This window comes from Salmo trutta, chromosome 3, assembly GCF_901001165.1.
Source record: "Salmo trutta chromosome 3, fSalTru1.1, whole genome shotgun sequence".
NCBI lineage: Eukaryota > Metazoa > Chordata > Actinopteri > Salmoniformes > Salmonidae > Salmo > Salmo trutta.
Genome location: NC_042959.1, coordinates 43446252 through 43472016, shown reverse-complemented (window position 1 = coordinate 43472016; position 25765 = coordinate 43446252). Strand labels below are relative to the sequence as shown.

At 44.8% G+C, this 25765-nt stretch overlaps 1 protein-coding gene across 6 annotated transcripts in view; it reads right to left on the bottom strand.

Moving 5' to 3' along the window:
- Positions 1-25765, bottom strand: part of LOC115175678 (endoprotease bli) — a 54151-nt gene that overhangs the window by 13696 nt on the left and 14690 nt on the right. For 2 of the 6 annotated variants that reach the window (XR_003872085.1, XM_029735124.1), the window contains exons 4-6: positions 7226-7319; positions 6878-7042; positions 6503-6693 (exon numbers count right to left, since the gene is read on the bottom strand). The exons of 1 other annotated variant lie outside the window; for it this stretch is intronic. Coding sequence is in view for 4 of the 5 variants with exons in the window: in XM_029735124.1 (XP_029590984.1) it covers positions 7010-7042; positions 7226-7319 (127 nt within the window). In the remaining variant the exon portion in view is untranslated. Of the gene's footprint in view, positions 1-5670; positions 6269-6502; positions 6694-6877; positions 7043-7225; positions 7320-7455; positions 7703-21875; positions 22041-25765 lie in introns of those variants that run through there. 3 more of the 6 variants (XM_029735134.1, XM_029735117.1, XM_029735107.1) reach the window with 3 other exon arrangements.

The following is a 25765-nucleotide window of genomic DNA, read 5'->3' as shown; positions in this document are numbered from 1 at the left end:
GCGCTTAGGGTCGTTGTCCTGTTGGAAGGTGAACCTCCACCCGAGTCCCGAGCCGGTTTTCATCAAGGATCTCTCACTACATTGCTCCGTTCTTCTTTCCCTTGATCCTGACTAGTCTCCCAGTCCCTGCCGCTGAAAAACATCCCCACAGCATGATGCTGCCATCACCATGCTTCAACGTAGGGATGGTGCAAGTTTTCCTCCAGACGTGATGCTTGGCATTCAGGCCAAAGAGTTCAATCTTGATTTCATCAGGCCAATCTTGTTTCTCATGGTCTGAGAGTCCTTTAGGTGCCTTTTGGCAAACTCCACGTGGGCTGTCTTGTGCCTTTTACTGAGGAGGGGCTTCCGTCTGGCCACTCTACCACAAAGGCCTGATTGGTGGAATGCTGTAGAGATGGTTGTCCTTCTGGAAGGTTCTCCCATCTCCACATAGGAATTCTGGAGCTCTGTAAGAGTGACCATTGGGTTCTTGGTCACCTCCCTGACCAAGGCCCTTCTCCCCTGATTGCTTATTTTTGGCTGGGCGGCCAACTCTAAGACTCTTGGTGGTTCCAAAAGTGTTCCTTTTAAGAACGATTGAGGCCTCTGTATTCTTAGGGACCTTCAATGCTCCAGAAATGTTTTGGTACCCTTCCTCACATCTGTGCCTCGACACAATCCTGTCTCGGAGCTCTACGGACAATTCCTTCGACCTCATGGCTTTGTTTTTGCTCTGACATGCACTGTCAACTGTGGGACCTTATATAGGCAGGTGTGTGCCCTTCCAAATCATGTCCAATCAATTTAATTTACCACAGGTGGACACCAATCAAGTTGTAGAAACATCTCAAGGATGATCAATGGAAACAGGATGCACCTGAGCTCAATTTAGAGTCTCATAGCAAAGGGTCTGATTACTTATATAAATAAGGTATTTCAGTTTATTATTTTGAATAAATGTGCAAGAATATCTAAAAACCTGTTTTTGCTTTGTCATTATGGGGAATTGTTTGTAGATTGATGAGGAAAACAATTAACTTGATCCGTTTAAGTATAAGGCTTTAACGTAACAAAATGTGTATCTTAAGCCATCCCTTTAAATACGGTGTACCTTTTAGTTAGAGTTTTGTCGACAGACTCAATAGAATATATCAAGAGAACGGGTTCAGAATATTAGGCATCAATGAAAGAAAGCCATCTAACTATATGCATATTTGGTTAGGAAAGTATTTATGAATCATAAAAAACAGGTTTGACGAGCCTTAATGCAGGAAAGAAAGAAAACAGTGGTTTGATTCATTCTGAATGTTGTCACATTCAGTTCTTTAACCCAAGGTAATGTTGGAAGATTAGTGTACATAGAATTATAATAGGGAGAATAGTGTGCAATAGTAGGCTATACCCTCGTTTATTGCCGGCAGTAACCATGAAACTATATGATGACACAGCCAAGCATTGACCATTGTGTCGGGTTCCAACTGTTATGGCTTGGTCTGCGCTTTGCTCCATAACGATTAGATTAAATTAGCTTACATGTCTTTTTTTATATTATTAACTGTTACTAATGATCCTCAGCAACAACCACATGTCCGTGAAGGCTTGTGCAGAGGAAGCAAATGCAGGTAATGTCAGGTGGTGGGTGTAGCTGGTGCATGAAGTCAGGCGCAGGAGAGCAGAGATGAGTGAACAACGCACTTTACTAGAGAAAATAGCACAAAGTAACAAAACCAATGTGCGAACAATAATGGTTGCCATACAACGCGGGTGAACACAGCACCCGGAACAAACCAGCCGGAAACGTACCGACCCTAACAATAAACAAACACACACAAAGACATGGGGGAAACAGAGGGTTAAATACATGACCAGTAATTGGGAAATGAAAACCAGGTGTGTGGGAAACATAGACAAAACCAATGGAAAATGAAAAGTGGATCGGCGATGGCTAGAAGACCGGCGATGTCGACCGCCGAGCGCCGCCCGAACAAGAAAGTCGTGACAGGTAAACTAAATGTAATTAAATGGAATGATAATGTAGGCTATACCAGCTAAAGGGAACTAACAGTAAATTGGCAGTTGAATATGTGTTCTTATTAGGCCTACTGAAGGTTGATACTGATTGTGGATAATATTTAACATGATAACAGCATTTCATAAACTTTACGTGGGAAAGTTGATATGTTGATATGCTTCAGTTTGCTGCATATGACTGATTTCACATTTGTCTCCAGCGATTATAAGGTAAAATATATTTGAAACAATTGTAATATACAATTCCCTTATCCAAATGGATTACTCATTTACCTAGTTCTTATCAATAGCTCTTTTCAAATTGTAAATTACAGTGCATGGAGAATGGTGATATTTCTATCGGAAAAAATAAAGTAGATGCTCTTTCCACTTGGAACCGATAGGTTCGCTAGACCTTTTTCAAGGTTTCCTTGCGCGTAAAGGTGGTGGAATATTAGCGAATTAAGTCAAGGTCAGAATATGCCTATCTGTAGACACACTGCCGCCACACCTTCATTTATTCCATCTCCACCCAAAACGAATAGCAGGTGAATAGCACACTATTCTCATGCTTAAGTTCAAGGTCCGAATACACAGAGAGAAAAGTGCATAAAAGGGGTATTATATTCCATTTACCTGTACTTAACTCAGGTCGGAGTGGGGGGAGATTAAAGATATAGAGAGGTATAGGGTACATAGAGACAAGGAGATTAGAGATGAAGCATCAGAGATCATAAGTGATAGATAGACCAAGAAGCAGTTGATTGCTGGAGATCAAGAGAAAGACAGGGTAGGAAAGACTAAAAAGACAAGAAGAAGAACCGCGTGTGTGTGAAAGACAGGGTGTGAAAAAAGAGAAAGAGTAAGACAGACAGAAAGAAAGAAATATACATATATATACAGAGAAAGTGTGTGATTGAGTAAAAGAGATAGAGACCGAGAGAGGGAGAGTGGGGAGAGAGAGAGTGCTGGGGAGGATGCCAGCAGAAGTCTTGCTGGGCTTACATATGTAAAGTAACGGGGGACCAGCAGTGTGTGAGACTGGAGGTTCTGGCTGAACCCAAGCTTCTCTCTGCTCCCTCTAATGCATAAATCATCCACAACAGGGCCACGGTGGCCGCTCAGCACGCTGGGAGCCCCCCCCCCCCCCCCCACACACACACACGCCACAAATGCATACACACAAATACACACGCAAGTGCAAGCACATATACACTCACTCAGTGGTACCTCCTCAGCCCGACCATCTGCGATGCGGTGCCAGTGGGCGATATTCACATGGAGGGCCGCTCCCCCCAAAAAAGAAAAATAAATAACCACAAAGGGGCGGTTGGATCGCTTGATCTCCCCAAACTAATTATACATGCAAATGCATGCAAATGCATGCACCTTTAGAAATCCACCTTGGGCCAGAGTGAGTGTTTGTGTGCTTGTGAGAATGAATGTGTATTTGAATGTATTTTGCAGTACATGTATCTGCTTTATAACGGTTTGTATGCCATGTGTGTTTATGTGGGAATTCTCTGGGTTCTTTTGGGGGCATAGAAGGAGGGAATTCAGATGTGCCACCTGAGATTGTATTAGATTGTACAGAGCCTTCGGAAAGTATTCAGACCCTTTGACTTTTCCACATTTTGTTACGTTACAGCCTTATTATAAAATGGATGAAATGTATTGTTTTCCTCATCAATCTACACACAATACCCCATAATGACAAAGCGAAAACAGGTTTTTTAGGCATTTTAGCATATTTATAAAAAAAATTATATAAAGATGTCTGGATTGGAGTCCACCTGTGGTAAATTGCCTAGTTAAATAAAATAAAACTATTCAATTGATTGGACATGATTTGGAAAGGCACACACCTGTCTATATAAGGTCCCACAGCTGACAGTGCATGTCTGAGCAAAAACCAAGCCATGAGGTCGAAGGAATTGTCCGTAAAGCTCCGAGACAACCTGAGTAAACCTGGCACCATCCCTACGGTGAAACATGGTGGTGGCAGCATCATGTTGTGGGGATATTTTTCAGCAGTAGGGACTGGGAGATGAAAACCTGCTCCAGAGTGCTCAGGACCTCAGACTGAGGCAAAGGTTCATCTTCCAACAGGACAACGACCCTAAGCAAACAGCCAAGACAACGCAGGAGTGGCTTCGGGACAAGTCTCTGAATGTCCTTGAGTGGCCCAGCCAGAGCCTGCACTTGATCCCGATAAAACATCTTTGGAGAGACCTGACAATAGCTGTGCAGCAATGCTCCCCATCCAACCTGACAGAGCTTGAGAGGATCTGCAGAGAAAAATGGTAGAAACTCCCCAAATACAGGTGTGCCAAGCTTGTAGCGTCATACCTAGCAAGACTCAATGCTGTAATCGGGGCAAAGGTGCTTCTACAAAGTACTGAGCAGTGTCTGAATATTTATGTAAATTAAATATTTCAGTTTACATTTTTTATTTTTATAAATTAGCAAAAAATGTCTAAAAACCTGTTATTTCTTTGTCATTATGGGGTTTTGTGTGTAGATTGATAAGGGAAATCAATTTTAGAATAAGGCTGTAACATAACAAAATGTGGAAAAATTCCAGGGGTCTGCACACTTTCTGAAGGCACTGTACATCATCTGTCAGTCATGACAGCCACACTGCTGTAGGCTAAAAACACTTATTGTATTACTCCAGCAGTTAGTTCTCTATCCAGCTCTATTCAGTCGACTGGGAATAGGGATCTCTCCTGTAAAAATTCTTAAGCCGAGCCATAGTGCTATGATGCCATGCGACCATGCCATCCGTGTGGGCACCAGGGGCTGTGGTGTGCTGAGTGGGCAGAGAGGGGGCAGTTGTGAGTCAGAGGAGGTAGAGCAGGGGTGTGTGTGTGTTTGTCCATCTGTGTGTGTATATGTGTTCGATATCAATGTGCGTGCACGCGTGTCTCTATGCGTGCCTCTGTGCGTGTCTCCATGCATGGGTACTAGTCTTTGTTGTCGTAGAAACCAACAATAAACAAAGCAATTGGGTCTAAATTGTCATACTGTACTTTTCATTTCCTATGTGACGTTGCCTCAGTTTCACACTGCAGAAGGGCAACAGTGTTCTACTGAGCAGGGATATATTCATGTACACTAATGTTCCCACTCTAGTGTAAACAAACCAGCCAGCTTCCTCTGCCTCCTCTGGGCTATTACAGAGGCGGGTTAGAGACTGGGCAGGTTGAGAGAGAGAAAGGAGGGAGAGAGAGCGAGAGAGAAAGAGAGAGAGAGAGAGAGAGAGAGAGAACGCAGAAAAAGAGACACAGTATAGAGTATATAGAGAGCAGAGACAGAAAAGGAGAGAGCTCAAAGAGAGAGAATGTGCTCAGAGAACGATAAAAAAGAGGGGGAGAGAGTGAGGAGAGAGAGTGTGAGCTCATAGAGAAAGAGAGCGAGAGTCTACCATGTCTCACAGCGTTTACTGCCCTGCGGTGATATCCTTCAGCGTGCTGGAAGGTCACGGCGCGGAGCCTTCCTTTTTCTCTTTCAATTCCATCTAGCTCTTTCACCACCATGCTCTTTGACAATTGTCATCATGACAAATCAATACAGACTATCTCCAGTCCTGCCAGAAACACCCCTCCAGCCTCCTCCACACCCTCCACTGTCCTTGAGTAAAACACTGATACAGGAGATAGCTGTGTTAAATCCTCACCTAGTCTGTGTGTTAAGGCATCCCTCTCTCTGTGGCCAAGTGTGTAGTGCAAAGTGTGCGTTGTATTCATATTTGTGTTCATGCTTACTGTAAATGTTTACATGTTACCTGTAAAAGTGTGTGTGTGTGTGTGTGTTGTCTGTGTGCTGAGTTACAGTAAGTTTTTGCGTGTTGAGTGTGTGTGTGTGTGTGTGTGTATGCATACAAACAGTATGTGTTGTCTGTCGGCTGATTTACAGTAAGCTGCTGTAAGTTAAGGGCAAGAGTTGTGTTGTGTGCTGTGTGTGCTGATTAGCAGTGTGTTAAGCTGTGCCGAGCATCGTCAACTCCCAGTGTTAATGCGTGTTGAGCACTGTGACTCGCCTGTGTGTCGCTCTGCTGTCTTCTCTGTGTCTCCACAGCATTGGGCCTGAGTAATTGGTCACAAAGGGGACAGTAAATCTGCAGGAAGACGTGAGTGTGTGTGTGTGTGTGTGTGTGTGTGTCTGTCTGTCTGTCTGTGTGTGTGTAGGGAGGGGGGAGGTCCCTTTCCTCTCGCTAGCTTTTTAAAAAATCTATAAACCTCCAACTGTTTACAAGGCCTGATTCCCATTTGACCTACACACACACACACACACCACACACACACACACACACACACACACGGGACATTGGGATGAGGTTAGTCTCAAAAGTGTTCATTTAACTAGATTAAAAGGATTTGTATGAACATTGTCAAAGTGATGAACGTAACCCTTTCCGAGTTAAATGTACACTCGTGAATTTGCTGTGTGAGGTGAATTTAAAGTTCTCTGGCTGGGGGTGTAAACACGGTAAAGGACTGCGGCTGACCTTGAGTGTCCAGACGCCGTGAGGGTGTTCCCCCCAGGACTGAACGCTCATCAGGGTCCAGTTCCTCAGGCCGGCAGCCGAGGCATCGTTGCGCCGCGTGGCCAGGAGCAGAGACACTGTGCCCGCCGGGGACACTAGGTCTATGGAGAGGTCACCACGACCCACACTGCTGAGACTCACCTTCACCTGGCCTGTGTACGTGGGTATGAGAGAGAGGGAGACAAAGACAAGAGAGTATGTGATAGAAAGAGAGAGAGACAATTGTGTGTGTATGTTTGAGAGAGAAGGATACAGACAGAGAGAGAGAGCGGTGGGGGAGTATTAGTATCAGTATTAGATGAATGACTTAAATAAACAGATGAAGTGTACACACACCTGCCCCCGTTCATCTCACACAGCACATCTGGTGTGACAATGGCACATCGCAGAGCGAGCTGCTGCCGAGCTTTAAAAGACTGACAGCCTGCTCCTGTTTACAGCACATTCCCATGGCAACACATCCATCAATCACACTTGCAGCGATGCCCTGACCAACGCTTTCTGAAAGGAGAAAGCAGCCAAAAACAAAACATTTTCAATTTACATACTGACACAAACGAATGCAAGCGCGTGCGCGCACAGACACACACGCACGCACACACACACACACACACACTTCACTATTTCTCACACAGTTAGAGGAAGTGGTGTCTTGGTAATAACATGTGAACCTGTCTCTCTGACCTGTACATGCTCCAGCGTGTTGACCTCGGTGTTTATCCCCAAGCAGCCTGCTGATTGGATGTTCACACTGACCTCTCCCCCAGAGGGCAGGATCCTTCAGAGAAACAATCACCCATCACAACCATCCACACAGCTGTCAATCAAATGTCAACAACACACAAAACTGCTGCCAGATACCTCACCCGGCTGTTTTTAATCATTTTGTTTTCTTTATTATTTCTTTACTTTTCATTTGTGTTATCCCAAAGTACAGAAAACATCATAAAGTATAGACATCTTGTTGTCCCATATATCAATTCTTAGCTTTCCTGCCCCTCCTCTGCACCAATATGTTTTTAAATTGTTGCTATAGCATTGTGACAGCGCCTGATGGGGTCAAGAGTGACTTCCTGTGTGCACTTCCTGTGAGGGGCAACAGCCTGGAACTGTAAGGCCTGCTGCACCATCAGCCCTGCATCCAGAACCCCAAACCCATACCTGAGACCAGGGCAAACACATTGTTAGACAAGGACCATCTGTATCATCTGGTATATCACTTATATATTGCTTTTGTGTGTCCATGTGTACAGTCACCACTCAGTCTTTGTCTGAGTAGATTTTATTCCAATGTGCTTTAATTGATGCAGTGTTATGCGGTGTGTGAGGTGTGTGAATGCGCATGTTAAGGTGACTGTGAAAGCTTTTTAGAAGGTGTGTGTGTGTCCTAAGTGCATAAGGAAATACTCGTGGGTGTGGGTGCACCTGCTCTAATGGTTCCATACGAGGAGGCAACAAGTCATTTTCAGGAGGATGATGTCCTTTGACACAATCACTTCCTATTCTGTCCGGGGAGAGAGAGGGCTGCTGTTGGCGCTCCTGTAATTGTGCTCGACGATTGATTCTGAACGATGTGCCGTTCATGGACTGTAATCAAGCCCCATTATTCACTCTTTACCACCACGATCAGGCCGTCGCCACACAATGGCTTTCCCTTAAACAGCTCTGCCTTAATTCCCACCCACCTCTATCTCTCTGCATCTCTCTGCATCTCTCTCTCTCTCCTCTATTCCTCTTTACCTTTGTCCTCCACCCATCTATCACTCTTTCCTACGCCACTCTCTCCTCCCAGACTGCCTTCACACCAAACCCTCCCCCTCTGTCTCTCTCCTCCATCCATCTTTCCCTCTCTTGCTTCTCCATCCCTCTTTCCCTCTATCCTCCAACTCTCCATCCCTCTCTCCCAGAGACGAAGGCTGTAATAATCACGGTTGTTAGGCCGAACGCTGCCGTAACGCTCCCACAACATTTCCAGTGGTAACCTCAGAGGGTGACAAAGAGCTCGTAGTGTAATTAACATCGCTCCATCATTAATCTGCAATAAGTGAAAGTCATTAGTTTGGATGACGGGCCTCTCTCTCTACCTCTCTCTCTCTCTCTCTCTCTCTCTCGCTCCGTGTTTCTCCCTTCTCTCTCTCTCAGCGAAGTCAGGGAGAAAGAGCTGATTTATAAGTCAATCCGCTCTCTCTCCCTCTTTCTCTCCACCACCATTTCCGTCACTGCAAGAGACAACAGAGAATGAGGACTGGCAGGGGGGTCCGGAGGACTTACTGACTTTTAATATGCGTAGGTGGTGGGCAAAGTGCTGTACGTCAACGTTAGACACATCATGAGCTTAGTGGAAGTGAAGGGGCATCAGTGGCAGGGGGAAGAGGGGTCTGAGAGCATGGCACATGTGAATGGTGCTCTATAAGCTCCCAGTGCCATAAATGTTAGGAGACCTCTCTCTCTCTATGAGGTCTCATTAGTGAGACAAAATGTCAAAGTCTCTCAAAGTCACCTTCTATTGATCATTTACATTTTCCTAGATAAGTCTCCTTGTATAAAGGGATGTGCGCTCCGTCAGTTCATTGAGTGATAGGCCCAGTGACTGACGGTCATTTTGCTGCCCAATCTCCCCGCTCTCGCACTCTCTCAATTCAATAAATGCTTTATTGGCATGAATGGATGGTTGCTACTGTTGCCAAAGCAAAAGATATTAAGTATTTAACAAATGAACAATCTTTCTCTCTCTCTACCCCCACATCTCTCTCAGCTCTGTCTATCTATCTGAGGGGGGACCAGAGAACCCCTTCTGTGTCCCCAAACAGCAACAACAGGCTCAATGGACAGAATCTAATCCCACACTATCACCACCACTGAATCACCAGCCACGACTCATCATTAGCCATGTAGAGATGCTACTGTTATAACGTGTACACTAAAAATTGGGAAGCAAGTACAGGGAGTGAATTCAATAAATAACGGGACATCGAACAAAACAAGAAACACGAGCAGCGTACAGACATGAAACAGAGTCAATAACACCTGGGGAAAGAACCAAAGGGAGTGACAGATATAGGGGAGGTAATCAGGAAGGTGATGGAGTTCAGGTGAGTATCATGAGCGCAGGTGCGCGTAACAATGGTGGCAGGTGTGGGTAATAATTAATAAACTGCCGATGTCGAGCACCGGAGAGGGGGAGTAGATGTGATAGTACCCCCTCCCTGACGCCCGTCTCCAGCCGCAGGACCCTGACCGGAGGGACTGTCCAGATGACCAGGATGGCTGGTCGTTTCTGCTGATGCTCGGGAACCTGTAGAGCCAGCTGAGGCGCGGGAGCCTGTAGAGCCAGCTGAGGCGCTGGAGCCTGTCGCGCCGGCTGAGGCTTGGGAGCCTGACAAGCCAGCAGAGGCTTGGGAGCCTGACAAGCCAGCAGAGGCATGGGAGCCTGACGCGCCGGCTGAAGCTTGGGAGCCTGACAAGCCAGCAGAGGCATGGGAGCTTGACGAGCCGGCAGAAGCATGGGAGCCTGACGAGCCAGCAGAGGCATGGGAGCCTGACGATCCGGCAGAAGCATGGGAGCCTGACGAGCCAGCAGGGGCATGGGAGCCTGACGAGCCAGCAGGGGCATGGGAGCCTGACGAGCCGGCAGAAGCAAGGAAGCCTGACGAGCCAGCTGAGGCATCCCCGGTTACTTTGGCAGCGGCACTTGGATCCGACGTCAACAGTAAAAAAAAAAAAATCTCTGTTGCTTCCCTTTGGGCTTTATTTTATAACGTGTACGCTAAGAATCGGGAAGCAAGTACAGGGAGTGAATTTAACAAATAACAGAACATCGAACAAAACAAGAAACACGAGTAGTGTACAGACATGAGAGTCAATAACGCCTGGGGAAAGAACCAAAGGGAGTGACTGTCATAAAGTTTGTCGTCTGAAGAGGTGAAATCATCGGACCAATACGCAGCGGTTAAATTGCTCACCTTCTTATTTATTAAAGAAAGGAAAAAATACTCATACAAAACAAACGACGAAAAACAGTCCTGTAAGGTGCTCAGACTATACACGGAAACAACCACCCACAAACACAAGTGAAAACAAACACACTTAAATATGGCCTCCAATCAGAGAAAACAACAAACAGTTGCCTCTGATTGGAGGTCATTGACAAAACTACCATAGACATAGAAAAACTAGAAAACCCACATAGAAATAGAAAACATAGAACATCAACCAAACTAAACAAACACCCCCTGCCACTCCCTGACCAAACTACAATAACAAACAACCCCTTTTACTGGTCAGGACGTGACAGTGACAGATATAGGGGAGGTAATCAGGAAGGGGATGGAGTCCAGGTGAAGCGCAGGTGCGCGTAACGATGGTGGCAGGTGTGTGTAATAATGAATAAACTGGCGAAGTCGAGCACCAGAGAGGGGGAGTGGGCGTAGACGTGACAACTGTAGTCGTCTGGGACAAGATCATTTGGTTCATTTGAATACTGTGGGCAATATTTACACGCTAGTACTTTTAAACAGTTAAACTTAAACTAACAGGTTTAATCTTTGATGTATGACAAGTCAAATTCAGGACTTAAAAAAAGAATTGATAGCATAGACCCATTGTGCTATTGTAGGCCTGTCTTCCATCCATCATGCCCTAACACCACAGTGTGTGACTGTGTGAGCCGTGCTTCTGCTCCTCCTCATAAAACAGAAAGTGTTAGCGACCGGGGCCTGTCACCTTTCTCCTGTTTAGTGATTAAATATACCTTCCTCCCCATTGCCCTGAACCGGGCGCTGTGCAGCTATTAAATCCCAAGCTTCAATAGATCGATCAGGGTTGGCCCCAACTCCACAGCCATAAAACTGTTCAGACATATATCTGATAGAAAAAGCAGTAGGAAACAGGTTTACCCACTATAGACCATGATGAAAATGACATATTTTATGTCCTGCCACGCCAATAAAATGCTACAGCTGAACTGAGCCTATTTCCAGTGAAACTCCCCACTCAGCCATCAGATGAGATCCCTCGACTAACAGGGGGGATATAATACACTGCATCGGAAAAATCACCTGACTATAACATAAAACCTGAGTAAAATGTGTTTTTCTTACCATACATTTTCACTTATTCCAAACTTTATATACATATATTTTCACCTTTCTTGAAATAAAGTATTAATCAGCAAAAAAAAAACATTATTCCTGTTGTATAACCATTTGCATTTATTTCACAAGTCTTATACGAAAGGGTATGAATGCAAAACAAAAATCCCAAGAGGTAACATTAAAACTAAACAAAGTGCAAAAGTATTTAAAAATCAACAGATATACCATATGCAGGCAAACTAGATATCCCTAGCCTCCAATAACAAAACAGTCACGTGACCCTGTGATTCTGCCTGCGCTGTATGGTCCCATATGTTCTATTCAACCCTCTGGTTCCCAAGTCTGAGTCAAGCTGACGAATGAGTGACAGGCCATCTTCTGTCCACCCAGCACGGGGCATGTAAAACCCTGACCCCCTCCAGAACCCTTCCAGACCAATCTGCAGCCTCAGATTCTCTGCATCTCCTTTCACTCCCCAGTGGCAAGTTCTGCCCTCTCACAACTCTCCTGTTCTTTTTATCTATTAGGACTCAGGCCCCTCCCCTCACAGTCTCTCCATGGCCCCTCTTTGTAACTGTCGAGGAACCCTTTCACTTTTTGTTCCCCAGACAGTCCTACCCAGGACAGGACCATTCTCTGTTGACATTCACACCATCTGGTTGTGGTGGGGGGAGGTGATTCCACATGCAGAATGTGAACTCGTCACGCACTTTTGAGGTCCGACCCTCACTTTCCTTCTGCAGTCCGTGTCTAAGAAACATTGATACGGAAGCCTAATGTAACTCCATATATCATAACATTGTAAAAACACAGAACTAATGACTGGTAAGGGATACAGTCCTCTTGGTCTCTCCCCCCTCTCTCTGCAGTGGTACGCACAGCTAAGTCCTCAATAGAAGTGTCACTAAAGAATCACTCAAGCTGGACTAAGCAGCTGCCTTTGAGTTAGGTCATTTTCCCAGGAGCGCGGGAGAGTGGGCATTGGCAGGACCTCAGAAAAAGGACACCATCTGTTCTCCCAGTGAAAAGGTTGGCGACACCTTCTGTGGTACCAACAACCCCTAATTAAGTGGCCAGGAATGCGCCAGCGGCAGACCATGTGATTGGTGGGTTCGGCCCTGCTTATCGCCGCAGTGACACGGCGAGCCGCCACTCCTCACCCTCCTCTCACCCCCTCTCCTCCACACATCTGTCTATGTATGGCAGGTAACAATGACAAAACACCGGCAGTATTATAGGCTTGATCCGACTGCTGCACAGACTCTTTCTGATGTGGTTTACGAGCTATTAGTCTAGATTATAGTTTTTTTTATTTATCCGTACGTATCATGATTCACAGCAGTATGTGTTTAATGCAGGATTGGAGGTCCTGACAAATCCAACAGTGATCAAACATCTCCCCGAGCTGTACTACACACACGTACATTGATTTGATTAACATTGGACTTAAATGAAATAACAAACGGACTTATTCAATTCTTCCGATTTTCATCTCACTTACAGCCAAATACCTCTCTCCAGAAATGTTACTAATTAGGCTTATTAAGTAATTAAGACAAGAGGTCTTAATTAAATCGGTGCCACTGGGACCTACACAGCGCAAGGCCTTGCCATAAAACACTTTCCTCCTTTGTTGGTTTAAATGTTAATTGCAAGACACACAATACAATTTATTGGACTGAAATATTGATGGTTTTCACAGCATTTGACACTCCTTTTAGGTTTCCTTTAAATGGCTTTTGGAGATTTATTAGACAAGTGTCCATCTGACAGTAAATTGCAGAGGCAACAATAAGTAGTGCTAAAACCCTCCTCCTGAAATGTCAAGTGAATTACCTTGCAAAGAGTTAAAAGTTTAATGAAATATCTGGCAGGAGAAAATTATGGGTTTGGCACAGGCCCTGGTACAGTCTCTTCAGAGAGAGAAAGAGAGAGAGATAGAAAGAGAGGGCAGCAAAATGACCGTCCATCACTGGGCCTATCACTCAAAGAAACAACAGTGCAAACATCCCTTTATACAAGGAGACTTATCTAGGAACATTTTAAGGATCAATAGCAGGTGACATCATTCTTAGCATTCAACATATTTTGATTTGTCGCCTGAGTGTTATTCAAACACAAATTCAAAGTGGGTTTGAAGATGAAATTCTGGGGGACGCTTTTGTTGGATGCACACCAAGCCCCGGTCCCTCGGAAGGCTGGTACCCTTGTGAGTGAGCATAGTGCCAAAAACTTGGCAGAAGATTCCGTTCAAGGTCCCAAGTGTTTTTCGTTTTTTTTTTTGCTGAGCAAAGTAACTAGTCCTTGATACCATAGATTAGAACACATCTGTCATCTACAGTGTAGTACATGAGCATCAAACATAGTTGAATCTCTCCTTTTTAGTTTATTAAAGTGTCTGATACCCATAGTCATTGGTCTGATATGGAGTTTTTTTTTATTACCATGGGGCATTTGGGGTTCATTAGTCCATATAGAGATTCATATACTCTTGTTAGCAACTCTCTCCATCAGGCACTTTTTGGGACTTGAAACACTCAGGACAAAGTTATTGGGTGAATTTTGTTCCCTTGGTTATTACTGGTGCAACTCTAGGGCAGCCATATATCCTCAGATTCTGTGTCGACTAATTGTGTGGTATCGCAAATTAACTCTGGATTGGGGAAAAAAACAGGCATCCTTATTTTGAAATTTCTTGTATTTTTCTCTCCCTCTAGCAAAACATAAAAATTGCTACTTAGCATGAATTATACATTAGCGGGGGTGGAGGGCACGGGGTTCCTCTTGCCCGCGGCGCTGTGGGGGTGGGGTGGGGGTGCAGACACCCGTCCGCACGCCTGCTGCACACCCCCGCCGAGAGAGAGCTCACCCCATCCGTCCCCCCCCTCCCGCAGGAAGTGCAGCGCTCCACTTCCCCTGTCCCTCTGGGCACAGCTGTGTGTCACACACAAATCAAAATCAAATCAAAGTTTATTGGTCGTGTAAACAGTTTAGCAGATGTTATAGCGGGTGCAGCAAAACACTTATGTTGCTAGCTTTTAACAATGCAGTAAAATGTCAAACAAGTACACAAATAATAAAACAATTTAACGTTTTAAATAAAACGTTAAAATCAAGAAATGTAGGAACGCATCCAATCAACAACCCAAGTAGCTCTGTAACAGTAATCCAAATGCAATCTATACATATATACACAGGATATTTACACAAGATATACTAAGAATGATATGTACAGCAGTAGATATATTAGAGTTAGCTTTGTCTGTAGTGAGCTATTGTCACAAGCGTCGTTGAAGGGGGACCAAAACGCAGCGGGTAAAGTGCTCATCTTCTTAATTTTATTAAAGAAAACACTTAATCAAAATAAACAAACGACAAAAACAGTCCAGTAAGGTGCACAAACCAAACACAAGTGAAAACAAACACAACTAAATATGGCCTCCAATTAGAGACAACAACAACCAGCTGCCTCTAATTGGAGGTCATTGCCAAAACTCACATAGAAATATCTTTAATTACCTTGCCTCTCTGTAGTAAAACACATACAGTTCAGAAGCTCAGAGTAATTGGCTTGGAGAAGATGTACAAAAAAAAAGAAGAAAAAGGTCTCCATAATTAATACATCTATCAGGCTGGCCATGAGAGTTAGCAGGGTAGAGCCGCCTCTGAGCTGGTTTTACAAGTCGACAAGGGAGAGCTCAGACTCTGCCCTGAGACCATGGATTCTCCATATTCATCTGGATTTTATAGACCACGCTGAGTTGTGGCGGTATCTATAAATCGTAGAGACTTGTAGAGACACCAGTCAGGGTGTAGCAGTGCGTGTGACCTTGTCTGTGTGGTGTCCTATAGGTGGGCTGCTTGCCTGCGTGTGTGTGTGTGTGTGTGTGTGCGTGTCTGAGTGACGGGATGGCCAGAGGCCCTGATAATCTTTATGATAAATCATCTCAGTGCAGCCTGCCTCTACAGCCATGATGAATGACAGCTCTAAATACCTGGGAGGGTAGCAGGGTGGTTTAAAGGCCTCCAGTATTCACCGCTCCAACCCGGGACCCCAGTTTCCCTGTGTAAAAGAGCAGCATCATCCAAAGCCTGCAGTCTCAAATTGCCATTCTAGCTCAGTCTCAAGGCACCATTCTGGCTCTATCTCATGTCACCGTTCTGGCAGCGGTTCAAACCTCACATTGGCTCCCATTCAGGCTTCGTGCTGGCTGGGTTTCAAGGCCCACACTGGGCTGTGTGTGCTTCAGCTTCCACTGTGGTTCTATGTGGCTCTGTTTCAGGCAGGGCCCCTTCAGTTTCAGCACCCTGGGTTGCTGGCTTCCTGCCCGCGCAGATCAGTGGGAGATCTCAGCAGAGCCCTTTGTTTGGGGTGGCTTTTTTTTTCTCCCACTCCGCCTGTAATCTAAACACCTAAAGCATCTCACGCTCGACAAATCGGCTCCACAGACAACGGAGCGGCACAAGACAAATGGCTGGAGGCGGTTCAAACCTCCGGGACTGATGGCATCTGACCGGGCCTGACCTCCCAAAGGTTAAAGGCACGTTCACTTACAAAGCAATCAATTATCGGGGCTGCGTGGCCCCTTTTAACAAACGCTCCCCTCCCTCGCAACGACAGCCACACTTCTAAAACAGCAAGGCTTATTAATGACTAACACTACTGTGGAGACACCCCCAATCTACAGTACAGTGTGTGTTACAGTTTCACAATTACAACACAACTCTTAAACAAGCTATTTTTTTGCCTTCCCTCTTGTGTATCTGTATCTGCCTTTTGCTTGTTCTACACTCTCTGTTTTCCTCCCTGGGCTCTCTCTCTCCGTCGGTATCTTTCTCTTTCTCTGTTTCTCTCTCTCCTCCGTATTTCTGTCTGTGTCTGTATTTTTTTTCTCTCCCTCTGTTTTCCTCATGGGCTCTCTCTCCATGTCTCTCGTATCTTTCTCTTTTCTTCTCTGTTCTCTCTCCCTGATCTTTCTACCTCCGTGTCTGTAGTCTCTCCTGGTTTGCGTTGCAGGTTTGTCCTGCTAGCTGAGCTTGGCGGGCCCCTCAGCTGTTCGGCTGTGTTAGTAATTACCATTTCATTAAGAATGACAGTTTCGAGGGTTGAAGCACCATTTCATCAGGGTCTCGTGGGAAAGACGCTTGCCAAATTTCGTGCGTGAACGGCAATTATCTCTCTATGTCTGCAATTCACTATTTTGTACTTAGTTGCTCGACGACAGCGATGAAATTCGGAGCAAAAATGTGTCTAGGATGGATAGGCATACAGCAGAGGCCATTCCTGGTTAGCTCAATATCTTAGAGGTATTAGACTAGAGATGGAAGAGCTGACTGAATAATGGCAGAGGGTGCATCATACTCATGAGCAAACAGAAATGGTGTGCACCCACAGCAGTAGGTATATATAATCTCTTGTCACACAGCTAGAACTGCATTATGCTTGAATGCAATAGTGCAGTAAGGGATGCTTCTGCATGTCTTTGTGGGTGTGTTTTTAGCATGCGAATATGGGTGCTAAGTTTCCGTTTACATCCTCTGTGTGTGTCAGTGTGTGTGTGTGTGTGTGTGTGTGTGTGTGTGTGTGTGTGTGTGTGCGCGCGTGTCCCTGCGTATGTGCACGCATGCATGTTTGTGTGTGTACCCACATACGCGTGTGTGTGTGCCACTCCCTGAGAACCAGTGAAGAAAGAGCTGGGTGTGCGTTATAGTGACAGGATTCGGAGCTTGTCTGCTGGAAACTGGTTCAGCTCTTCTAATTGCATGTCTACTCTGAATGATGGGACACTTAATTCCTACACATTCCACACAATTGCTTTCCACTAACACGGGACCAGGGAGGGAGAGACAGGTTCCGGGGCCATATGGAGAGGGACGCGGGGGCCAGTGAATAAATGGGATATCCCCAGCTCATCCCTAGATCCAGTCAGAGCGATGAAACAGCAGCACTAATGAAACAGATTCCCACCAACACCCCAGCCGACTGCATGCACCACGTGATGGATAGCTATATGTGTGTATATTTGTGTGTGTGTACGTGCGTGCGTGTTTGCTGAGTCCTGGCCAAGCAGTGCAGGTAAGCCAGAGGAGCTGTAGGGAGCCTGCTTATTGACGTGACCCTGGAACCTCCAACCCTACCCTCAGCTCCATCCTCCATCCACAGCCCCACCGGTAGCAGCAGGGAAGGTAGACAAGTGCAGCCCTGCTCTGCAAATGATTTCACCAGCCAGCCCCCATCCAAGCAGGCAAAGCACTTAATTACTTAAATTGATCATTATTAGCTTCAATTAGAGAGGGACACTGGGGGGAAAACAAGGTCCTGATTCCTGCAGACAGATCACAAGCAGAGGTGAAGGCAGAGGTGGCTCGACTAGCCTCCAACACACACATCCTAAGCCCTAAGCAGGGGTGGAAGATGCATCCTCGGTGGAGCCGCAGTAGAGAGTAACGGATAGGAGAAGGACCCCCCTCTCCCGCCCCGCCACGGTGCCTGTGTTTGTGTTTCTGGGGCGCTGGGTGACCTTTGACCTCGGACTAATGAGAGCGATAACGAGGATTAAAAGGGGGTGACTGGAAGGTGTCTGTGAGGGGGTTTAAACAATTACACTCGGCTGCCAACATGCCTTTTCCTCATGACTCAGGAAATTACAGTCTCTCTCGCCCCTTTTCTGGCCAACACAAAAGAAAAAGGCTTATGGAAAATAATACATTATCCGGAGCCACATTAACTTGGATGTAAATCGCTAGGCAATTATGTTTTAATAGGCCTTTAAGAGAATGAGTAATTGGGGGTGATGCTGGTGAGGTTGATCATGGTAACCCATCACTCGCCCTCTGTGGCCAGCAGAACAGGCCCCGGCCATTGTGTATCGGTCGAGTGGAAGTGTGTGTACAGCATGTGTGTGCGTCCATGCAGGTGTGTATGTATATGGGGTTGAAACCTAAAATTATATACAACTGAAATTTCACAGGTGAGTAGAGAGCGAGAGAGTGGGGTGGACATGTAAGGGGCTTGGCCTGAAGCGTTGAACATCATGACATGACATGAATTGGAATGCGTTTAGGCTTTTACTAGCATCAGAACTTTACTGAATCACATAATTATATACTAGATATTTTGAATATATAAAAATATGGTTCCGGAACACTAGAGATCACTTTCATTTCCCAGTTCTGTTTCCATTCCTCGAAAAAATTACGTTATTTTCCGGCATTCGGTTCTATTCCCTAAATCGGTTCCAACCCAGAGCATGTACAGTATGTGTGTTTTTGTTAGTATGTGTGTGTGAATCAATCGTCCCCCCCTCCCCTGTCTTGCTCCAAAACATTGATGAGCCTGAAAAGATGAGCGTAAGCCTCTAACCCCTGGCCCTAGACAGTGACCTGTGGAATATCGATGTGTGTGTTGGCCATGCAGGGCTGCTGCTGGGTGTAGAGGGATCAGAATCAATGTGAGGAGAGATCGCTATAGACAGACCCACCTAGTGGAACACTAACTAATGAGACTGGCCAAGAACACTCACACAGCAGGGCAGACAGCAGGGAGGACAGAGAGCAGAACAGAGAACAGGGAGTGGGGAGTGAGGGAGAGGAGGGAGGGAGGTGAGAGAGAATTTAATTGTTTCCTTCAAAAGAACAAGCTAGTCTGGTACAGAGGAGTCCCCGAAAATCTAATATGCAGTCTCTATCCATAGTAAACTGTACTAGCACTGTGATGCAGTGGCACACATTTATATTGAGCCAATACACACAAGGTATATCAAATACTAATAGATCTGATCATCTCAAAATGTTCCAAATTGTGATGTAATTGTATAGATATTTGCATGATTTCACATTAAAGCTTCACATTTCCTAATTGTCATTAATTTAGATACTCCCCTTCTATAGAATGTTTTAATAATCACTTTTACCTCCGATTAGCCCCCACTCACAATTATATCAATACTGAATATTTTTCTTTACACTACAGGAAATGGTCAAGCAAACCTAAATACTTCTGGATGTACTGTATCTGTATAATCACCTCAACATAATTCACAACAAAACAAGACCATATGCACATCCGTTCCACTTGGGGACCCACCAGTCACAGAGATGTGAATTCTGATGAGTCATTTATCAAACTGCTCACTTTCATCCATTACTGTCAACACCGTAAAGGCACTTAAAGGACTACTTTACTACAACGCCTGTGAGTATGCAAATTTAGCAGACTATATTTCAGTACTTAAAAACCTCTCCGTGTTTAGTTTTCAACCAAGCTTCTCGTATAATTCTCTTAGGTTTCTGAGGCAGGCAATTTGCGCAAACATCAGGAGTTTCGTTTTAAAATAACCAAGCTAGCAAGAAAATCTGTTTTATTTTGTGGTAAGGCAACCTTTCAGCCCGTAACCCCCTTAAAAGTGTGCCCAAATGACATGAGTGTCAAGCCCCTTGCAATACAGGCCCAGACCAACCCACACACACAATGAAACATTATTCTCAGATTTAATTAAAAGAGACTTGATACTCAAAGTACCTGTCAATAAATCAACATATAAGACACAGCTTGAACTTTTTATTCTCATGGTCAAACTGTTGATGGGAGAAAAAAAAAATATTGGATGCCATATACTCTCCTTATTATTGACATAGTTTATCAGTTTATCTGCAACATCCTCTTAACCAGGCCTACATCGTGTGTTCTACTCCGTGAGATCTCTAACAGTGTCTCTATGGTCTGCATCCTGTCCTCTATCCTAGATATTCCTGTTCTGGCGTCTCCATGGTCCTTCTGTCTGTGTGAGGGTCTTTTATAGCCCCCCTCCCCCCACACACCTCCCTTTCCCTCCCCCTGTCCCCCTCCAGCTGCTCTGTCACCCATGTCGCCAAGGGGACAAGGAGAACGTGGCGTTTCCCCTGGATCAAAAATTTACGAGCAATTAAAAGGCGGGCGATGCAGAGCATCCATCAGCCGGTGCTGCTGCCAGGATGGGTGAAGGGGCCGCAGTAAACCACACGCTATATACTTTTATATCTGTTTTCTCTCCAAAGAGGGAACGTTATGGCAAAATTATGTTTTACGGTCCACAGTCCTGCAGGGATGTAGACATCTTTCATGAAACGCTGGCTTGGAGGTCACAGCCCGAGGGAGGAGGCAAAGACAGAGAGGAGTGTTTGCGATGTGCTGTGGTGTGTGTGTTTTGATGTATATGTCTAGTTATAAGATACAAAACAAGGAGGATCTTAGTGTGTGTGTAAGAGATATGTACCATCCTATGGTCCATTAGTTACTATGGGAAGAGTGACCTGATTACCCTGTAGTTGTTTAAGAGGACACAATTCAAACGTGATCCTCTTCATTCAAAGACACACACACACACACACACACACACACACACACACACAAAATGCATGAGCATACAAACACACACACACACACACACACACACACACAAAAACACACACACACACAAATGCACACACACAAATAGACACACGCAACAATACATTATCACTAATACACAAAAATGCACACCAACTCTCATGCATCACCACATTCTCTCTCTATTTCTGTCTCTCACTTTTTCTGGCTGTATGCGACAGGCCTAGACTCATTTGCATCCTTAATTGCATTGTAATGTACTTTTAATTTGAAAACGGAGGCAATTAATTATTTTGATATGGAACAAAATGCCGCAAATGTAAACATTCTAATAGTTCTCCATGAGCGGAGCATCATTTTTCAAAAAGGGGGATTGGAATCTTCTCATTTTTTATTTCTTTTTTTTTTATACCATTTCGCTTCTCATTCTCCTTGATATTCACTTTGTCTTTGCAGGGACGGCACCATTTCTTTGATCTTTTCTCTCAATTATTTTCCATCCAATCTTCCACGGTATAATTACAATAATTTTACCTATTCTATCCAAAGAGATTAAAGGAAATGAAGCCTGTTTGGATGTGCAGTTCTTTGGACTATATCCTCCAAGTGCTGACACACCCCGACTTGCCATTTCTGGGTCAGACACTTCAAGTGAAGATACTAACCAGAGATACATTTTTCCACTGTCAACCACATGATCAATAGGTGTCAGTGTTCAAAGGAATACAAAGCTGTATGAGGGGGTGCCAGAGCAGCTTCATTTGTATGGACCTGGGCTTGCACTGACACTGTTACTCTGTCAACCTGATAAACCCATTTCACAATGAAATAGGATGGATGCATGTTATTTTTTGCTCTTTTTCTCCAGCTCCATCACTCTCTCTACTTCTTCCCCCTCCCGTCTTCCAATCTCTGCCCTCTTCTCTCTCTGCGCCTCCTTCTGCCTCGCTCATCCTGCGCCTCCTTTTCCGCTTCCTCTCTCTCGCTTTCTCTCTCTTGCTCCAGAGGGGGCAGGCAACTCACTGACATCCCAGCAGGCCTAGCAACAGACAATAAATGATGAGTGACAAGCCTTTAGACCAATAAAAGCGCTGCCATATTTCATGCACAGTAAATCTGATTGCAGATTGCGCTGGCGTGTGGCGGCTGACATGTTTATTGTCGCGGTGGCGATGGGAGGTGGGTGTCGGTCTACGACATCAGTGTTTCTAAAGCTCCGTAGTCTATATGGAGGTCACACAGATGGAATTCTGGGTATGCACTCGCCCCGCTTTCTCCTCTACATCAACCTCCTGTGAAACAACTATTCTATCGCAACCCTAGAAGCCATGCAGTTGCTCCTATCACAACAGCCATCTGTCCTCAATACAGTACACACGTCCCCAATGAAACCTTTAGCCTACCTTGTTAAACTAAACCACAAACTACACAAACACCACACGTACACAACACATACACATATATCATGCACAGAAATACACCTCCCAACACAGCTAGAACTCAGCTATAACCCCGACAATCGTTCCTGAATAGTAAACCGATCCTCAGAGAACCAGAGGAGAAAACCCATCCCAGATCCCACTCCCTACCCAACGGACTTCCTCACACCTAAACCTCTTTGTGAAGACTCATACATTTGCCATCTTTAATGTGTTGTGTGAATTTGTGACGTTGTTTCTGTTTTGTTAACCATGTCTTTCAATCATCTTTCATATACTTTACCATCGTAGAATAAACGGGTTCTTGACCTGAAGAAAAACATGTTGATGTGAATAAGGCAATAGCCAGCATCATCACACTCTCCCCTAATTTCTACCGCGACACAATATCTCCTCTTAGCCTAATCTTAAGATCTGTTGTATTTTATCCCCATCTCCAAACAACTGTACCCATGTTAAGTGACCCTAAACCCATGCACAGCTCTGATGGTCTTTATCCCCGCAATAAACCATTAGTTGTAATTACTGAGAACAGAGCAACAATATGATCAGGGCATTACCAGTCCTCAGCCACATCACCGAAATTGATGTATTTCAACAACAACTGCATTGTGATGTGATGAATCATTATAATCTAATTAATCTATTCTTCTCAGAGAAACAGACTGGTTATAATCTGTTGTATTACATATCGCCAAGAGAGCGAGAGAAGGATTAGACCAAAAGAAAGAGAGGGGAAGGAAGGAGAGAGAGAAAGAAATACAGTATAAAGGCGGCGACAAAAAGACAGATAGAAAGAAAGATAAAAGTACAGAGATGAAGGGAGAGAGTGACTGATAAAGATGCAGTGAAAGAGGGAGAGAGATAAGAAAAGAGGGGAGAAGGGGGAGAGAGATTTCGAGAGAGAGAGATGAGGTGAGAGAGCAAAAATACATTACAACTCTAGACTGATTACTGCAATGCCATTGCCTGACTGACATTGTAAAAGCATGACATCTGGAGGAGCCTGCCACTTAAAGCCTCTCACGCAGCATTTTTTTTAAACCTTTTTTTAACTAGGCAGGTCAGTTCTTATTTTCAAAGACGGCCTAGGAACAGGGGCAGAACGACAGATTTTTACCTTGTCAGCTCGGGGATTCGATCTTGCAACCTTGGGGTTACTGGCCCAATGCTCTAACCACTAGGCTACCTGCCACCCCACATTAGGAGAGAGTGCTTTCATTTTCCTGAGCACTGCTCGGTGCAGTAAATCACAGCATCTATACACACTCAGACACACTCGTCAGACACATGAATGGTGACACTAACAATGCTACTTCTGCCCTGCCAAAATCATTTATTACCAAGTCATAAACAGGTGTCTGTTTTACAATGTGGGTGTAATATCAAGTAGTATGGTGTAGTATCTGAGGTATATATATATATATATATGTTGTCTGTAGTGTAGGGTGTGTTGTGTAGGGCACAGGTGTTGTCTGTGGGACTGTTTGGCTGTAGCATGTGTGTTTTCCATAGGTGTGTGGTGTATGTACAAGTGGGGGGAAAAAGTATTTGATCCCCTGCTGATTTTGTACGTTTGCCCACTTACAAAGAAATGATCAGTCTATAATTTTAATGGTAGGTTTATTTGAACAGTGAGAGACAGAATAACAAAAAAATCCAGAAAAACGCATGTCAAAAATGTTATAAAATGATTTGCATTTTAATGGGGGAAATAAGTATTTGACCCCTCTGCAAAACATGACTTAGTACTTGGTGGCAAAACCCTTGTTGGCAATCACAAAGGTCAGACGTTTCTTGTAGTTGGCCACCAGGTTTGCACACATCTCAGGAGGGATTTTGTCCCACTCCTCTTTGCAGATCTTCTCCAAGTCATTAAGGTTTCGAGGCTGACGTTTGGCAACTTGAACCTTCAGCTCCCTCCACAGATTTTCTATGGGATTAAGGTCTGGAGACTGGCTAGGCCACTCCAGGACCTTAATGTGCTTCTTCTTGAGCCACTCCTTTGTTGCCTTGGCCGTGTGTTTTGGGTCATTGTCATGCTGGAATACCCATCCACGACCCATTTTCAATGTCCTGGCTGAGGGAAGGAGGTTCTCCCCCAAGATTTGACAGTACATGGCCCCGTCAAATGATGCGGTGAAGTTGTCCTGTCCCCTTAGCAGAAAAACACCCCCAAAGCATAATGTTTCCACCTCCATGTTTGACGGTGGAGATGGTGTTCTTGGGGTCATAGGCAGCATTCCTCCTCCTCCAAACACGGCGAGTTGAGTTGATGCCAAAGAGCTCCATTTTGGGCTCATCTGACCACAACACTTTCACCAGTTGTCCTCTGAATCATTCAGATATTCATTGGCAAACTTCAGACGGCATGTATATGTATTCTTGAACAGGGGGACCTTGCAGGCGCTGCAGGATTTCAGTCCTTCACGGCGTAGTGTGTTACCAATTGTTTTCTTGGTGACTATGGTCCCAGCTGCCTTGAGATCATTGACAAGATCCTCTGGGCTGATTCCTCACCGTTCTCATGATCATTGCAACCCCACGAGGTGAGATCTTGCATGGAGCCCCAGGCCGAGGGATATTGACAGTTCTTTTGTGTTTCTTCCATTTGCGAATAATCACACCAAATGTTGTCACCTTCTCACCAAGCTGCTTGGCGATGGTCTTGTAGCCCATTCCAGCCTTGTGTAGGTCTACAATCTTGTCCCTGACATCCTTGGAGAGCTCTTTGGTCTTGGCCATGGTGGAGAGTTTGGAATCTGATTGATTGATTGCTTCTGTGGACAGGTGTCTTTTTTACAGGTAACAAGCTGCGGTTAGGAGCATTCCCTTTAACAGTGTGCTCCTAATCTCAGCTCGTTACATGTATAAAAGACACCTGGGAGCCAGAAATATTTCTGATTGAGAGGGGGTCAAATACTTATTTCCCTCATTAAAATGCAAATCAATTTATAACATTTTTGACATGTGTTTTTCCTCGATATTTTTGTTGCTATTCTGTCTCTCACTGTTCAAATAAACCTACCATTAAAATTATAGACTGATCCTTTCTTTATCAGTGGGCAAACGTACAAAATCAGCAGGGTATCAAATACTTTTTCACCCCACTGTAACATGTGTCCCTAGTTCGTATGTGTATGTTTCTGTGCGTGAGTGCATGCGTCTATGTGTCATGTTCATGATATGTCAATGGCTGTAGTATGTGCGTTGTTTGTAGGCTAACGTGCTGGGGGTGTTACGTAATCAGATTACTTTTATGAGTAATGGAGTAAAGTAGCGTTCTTTTTTTAAATTGGTAATATTATTACAGTTACTTTGTAAC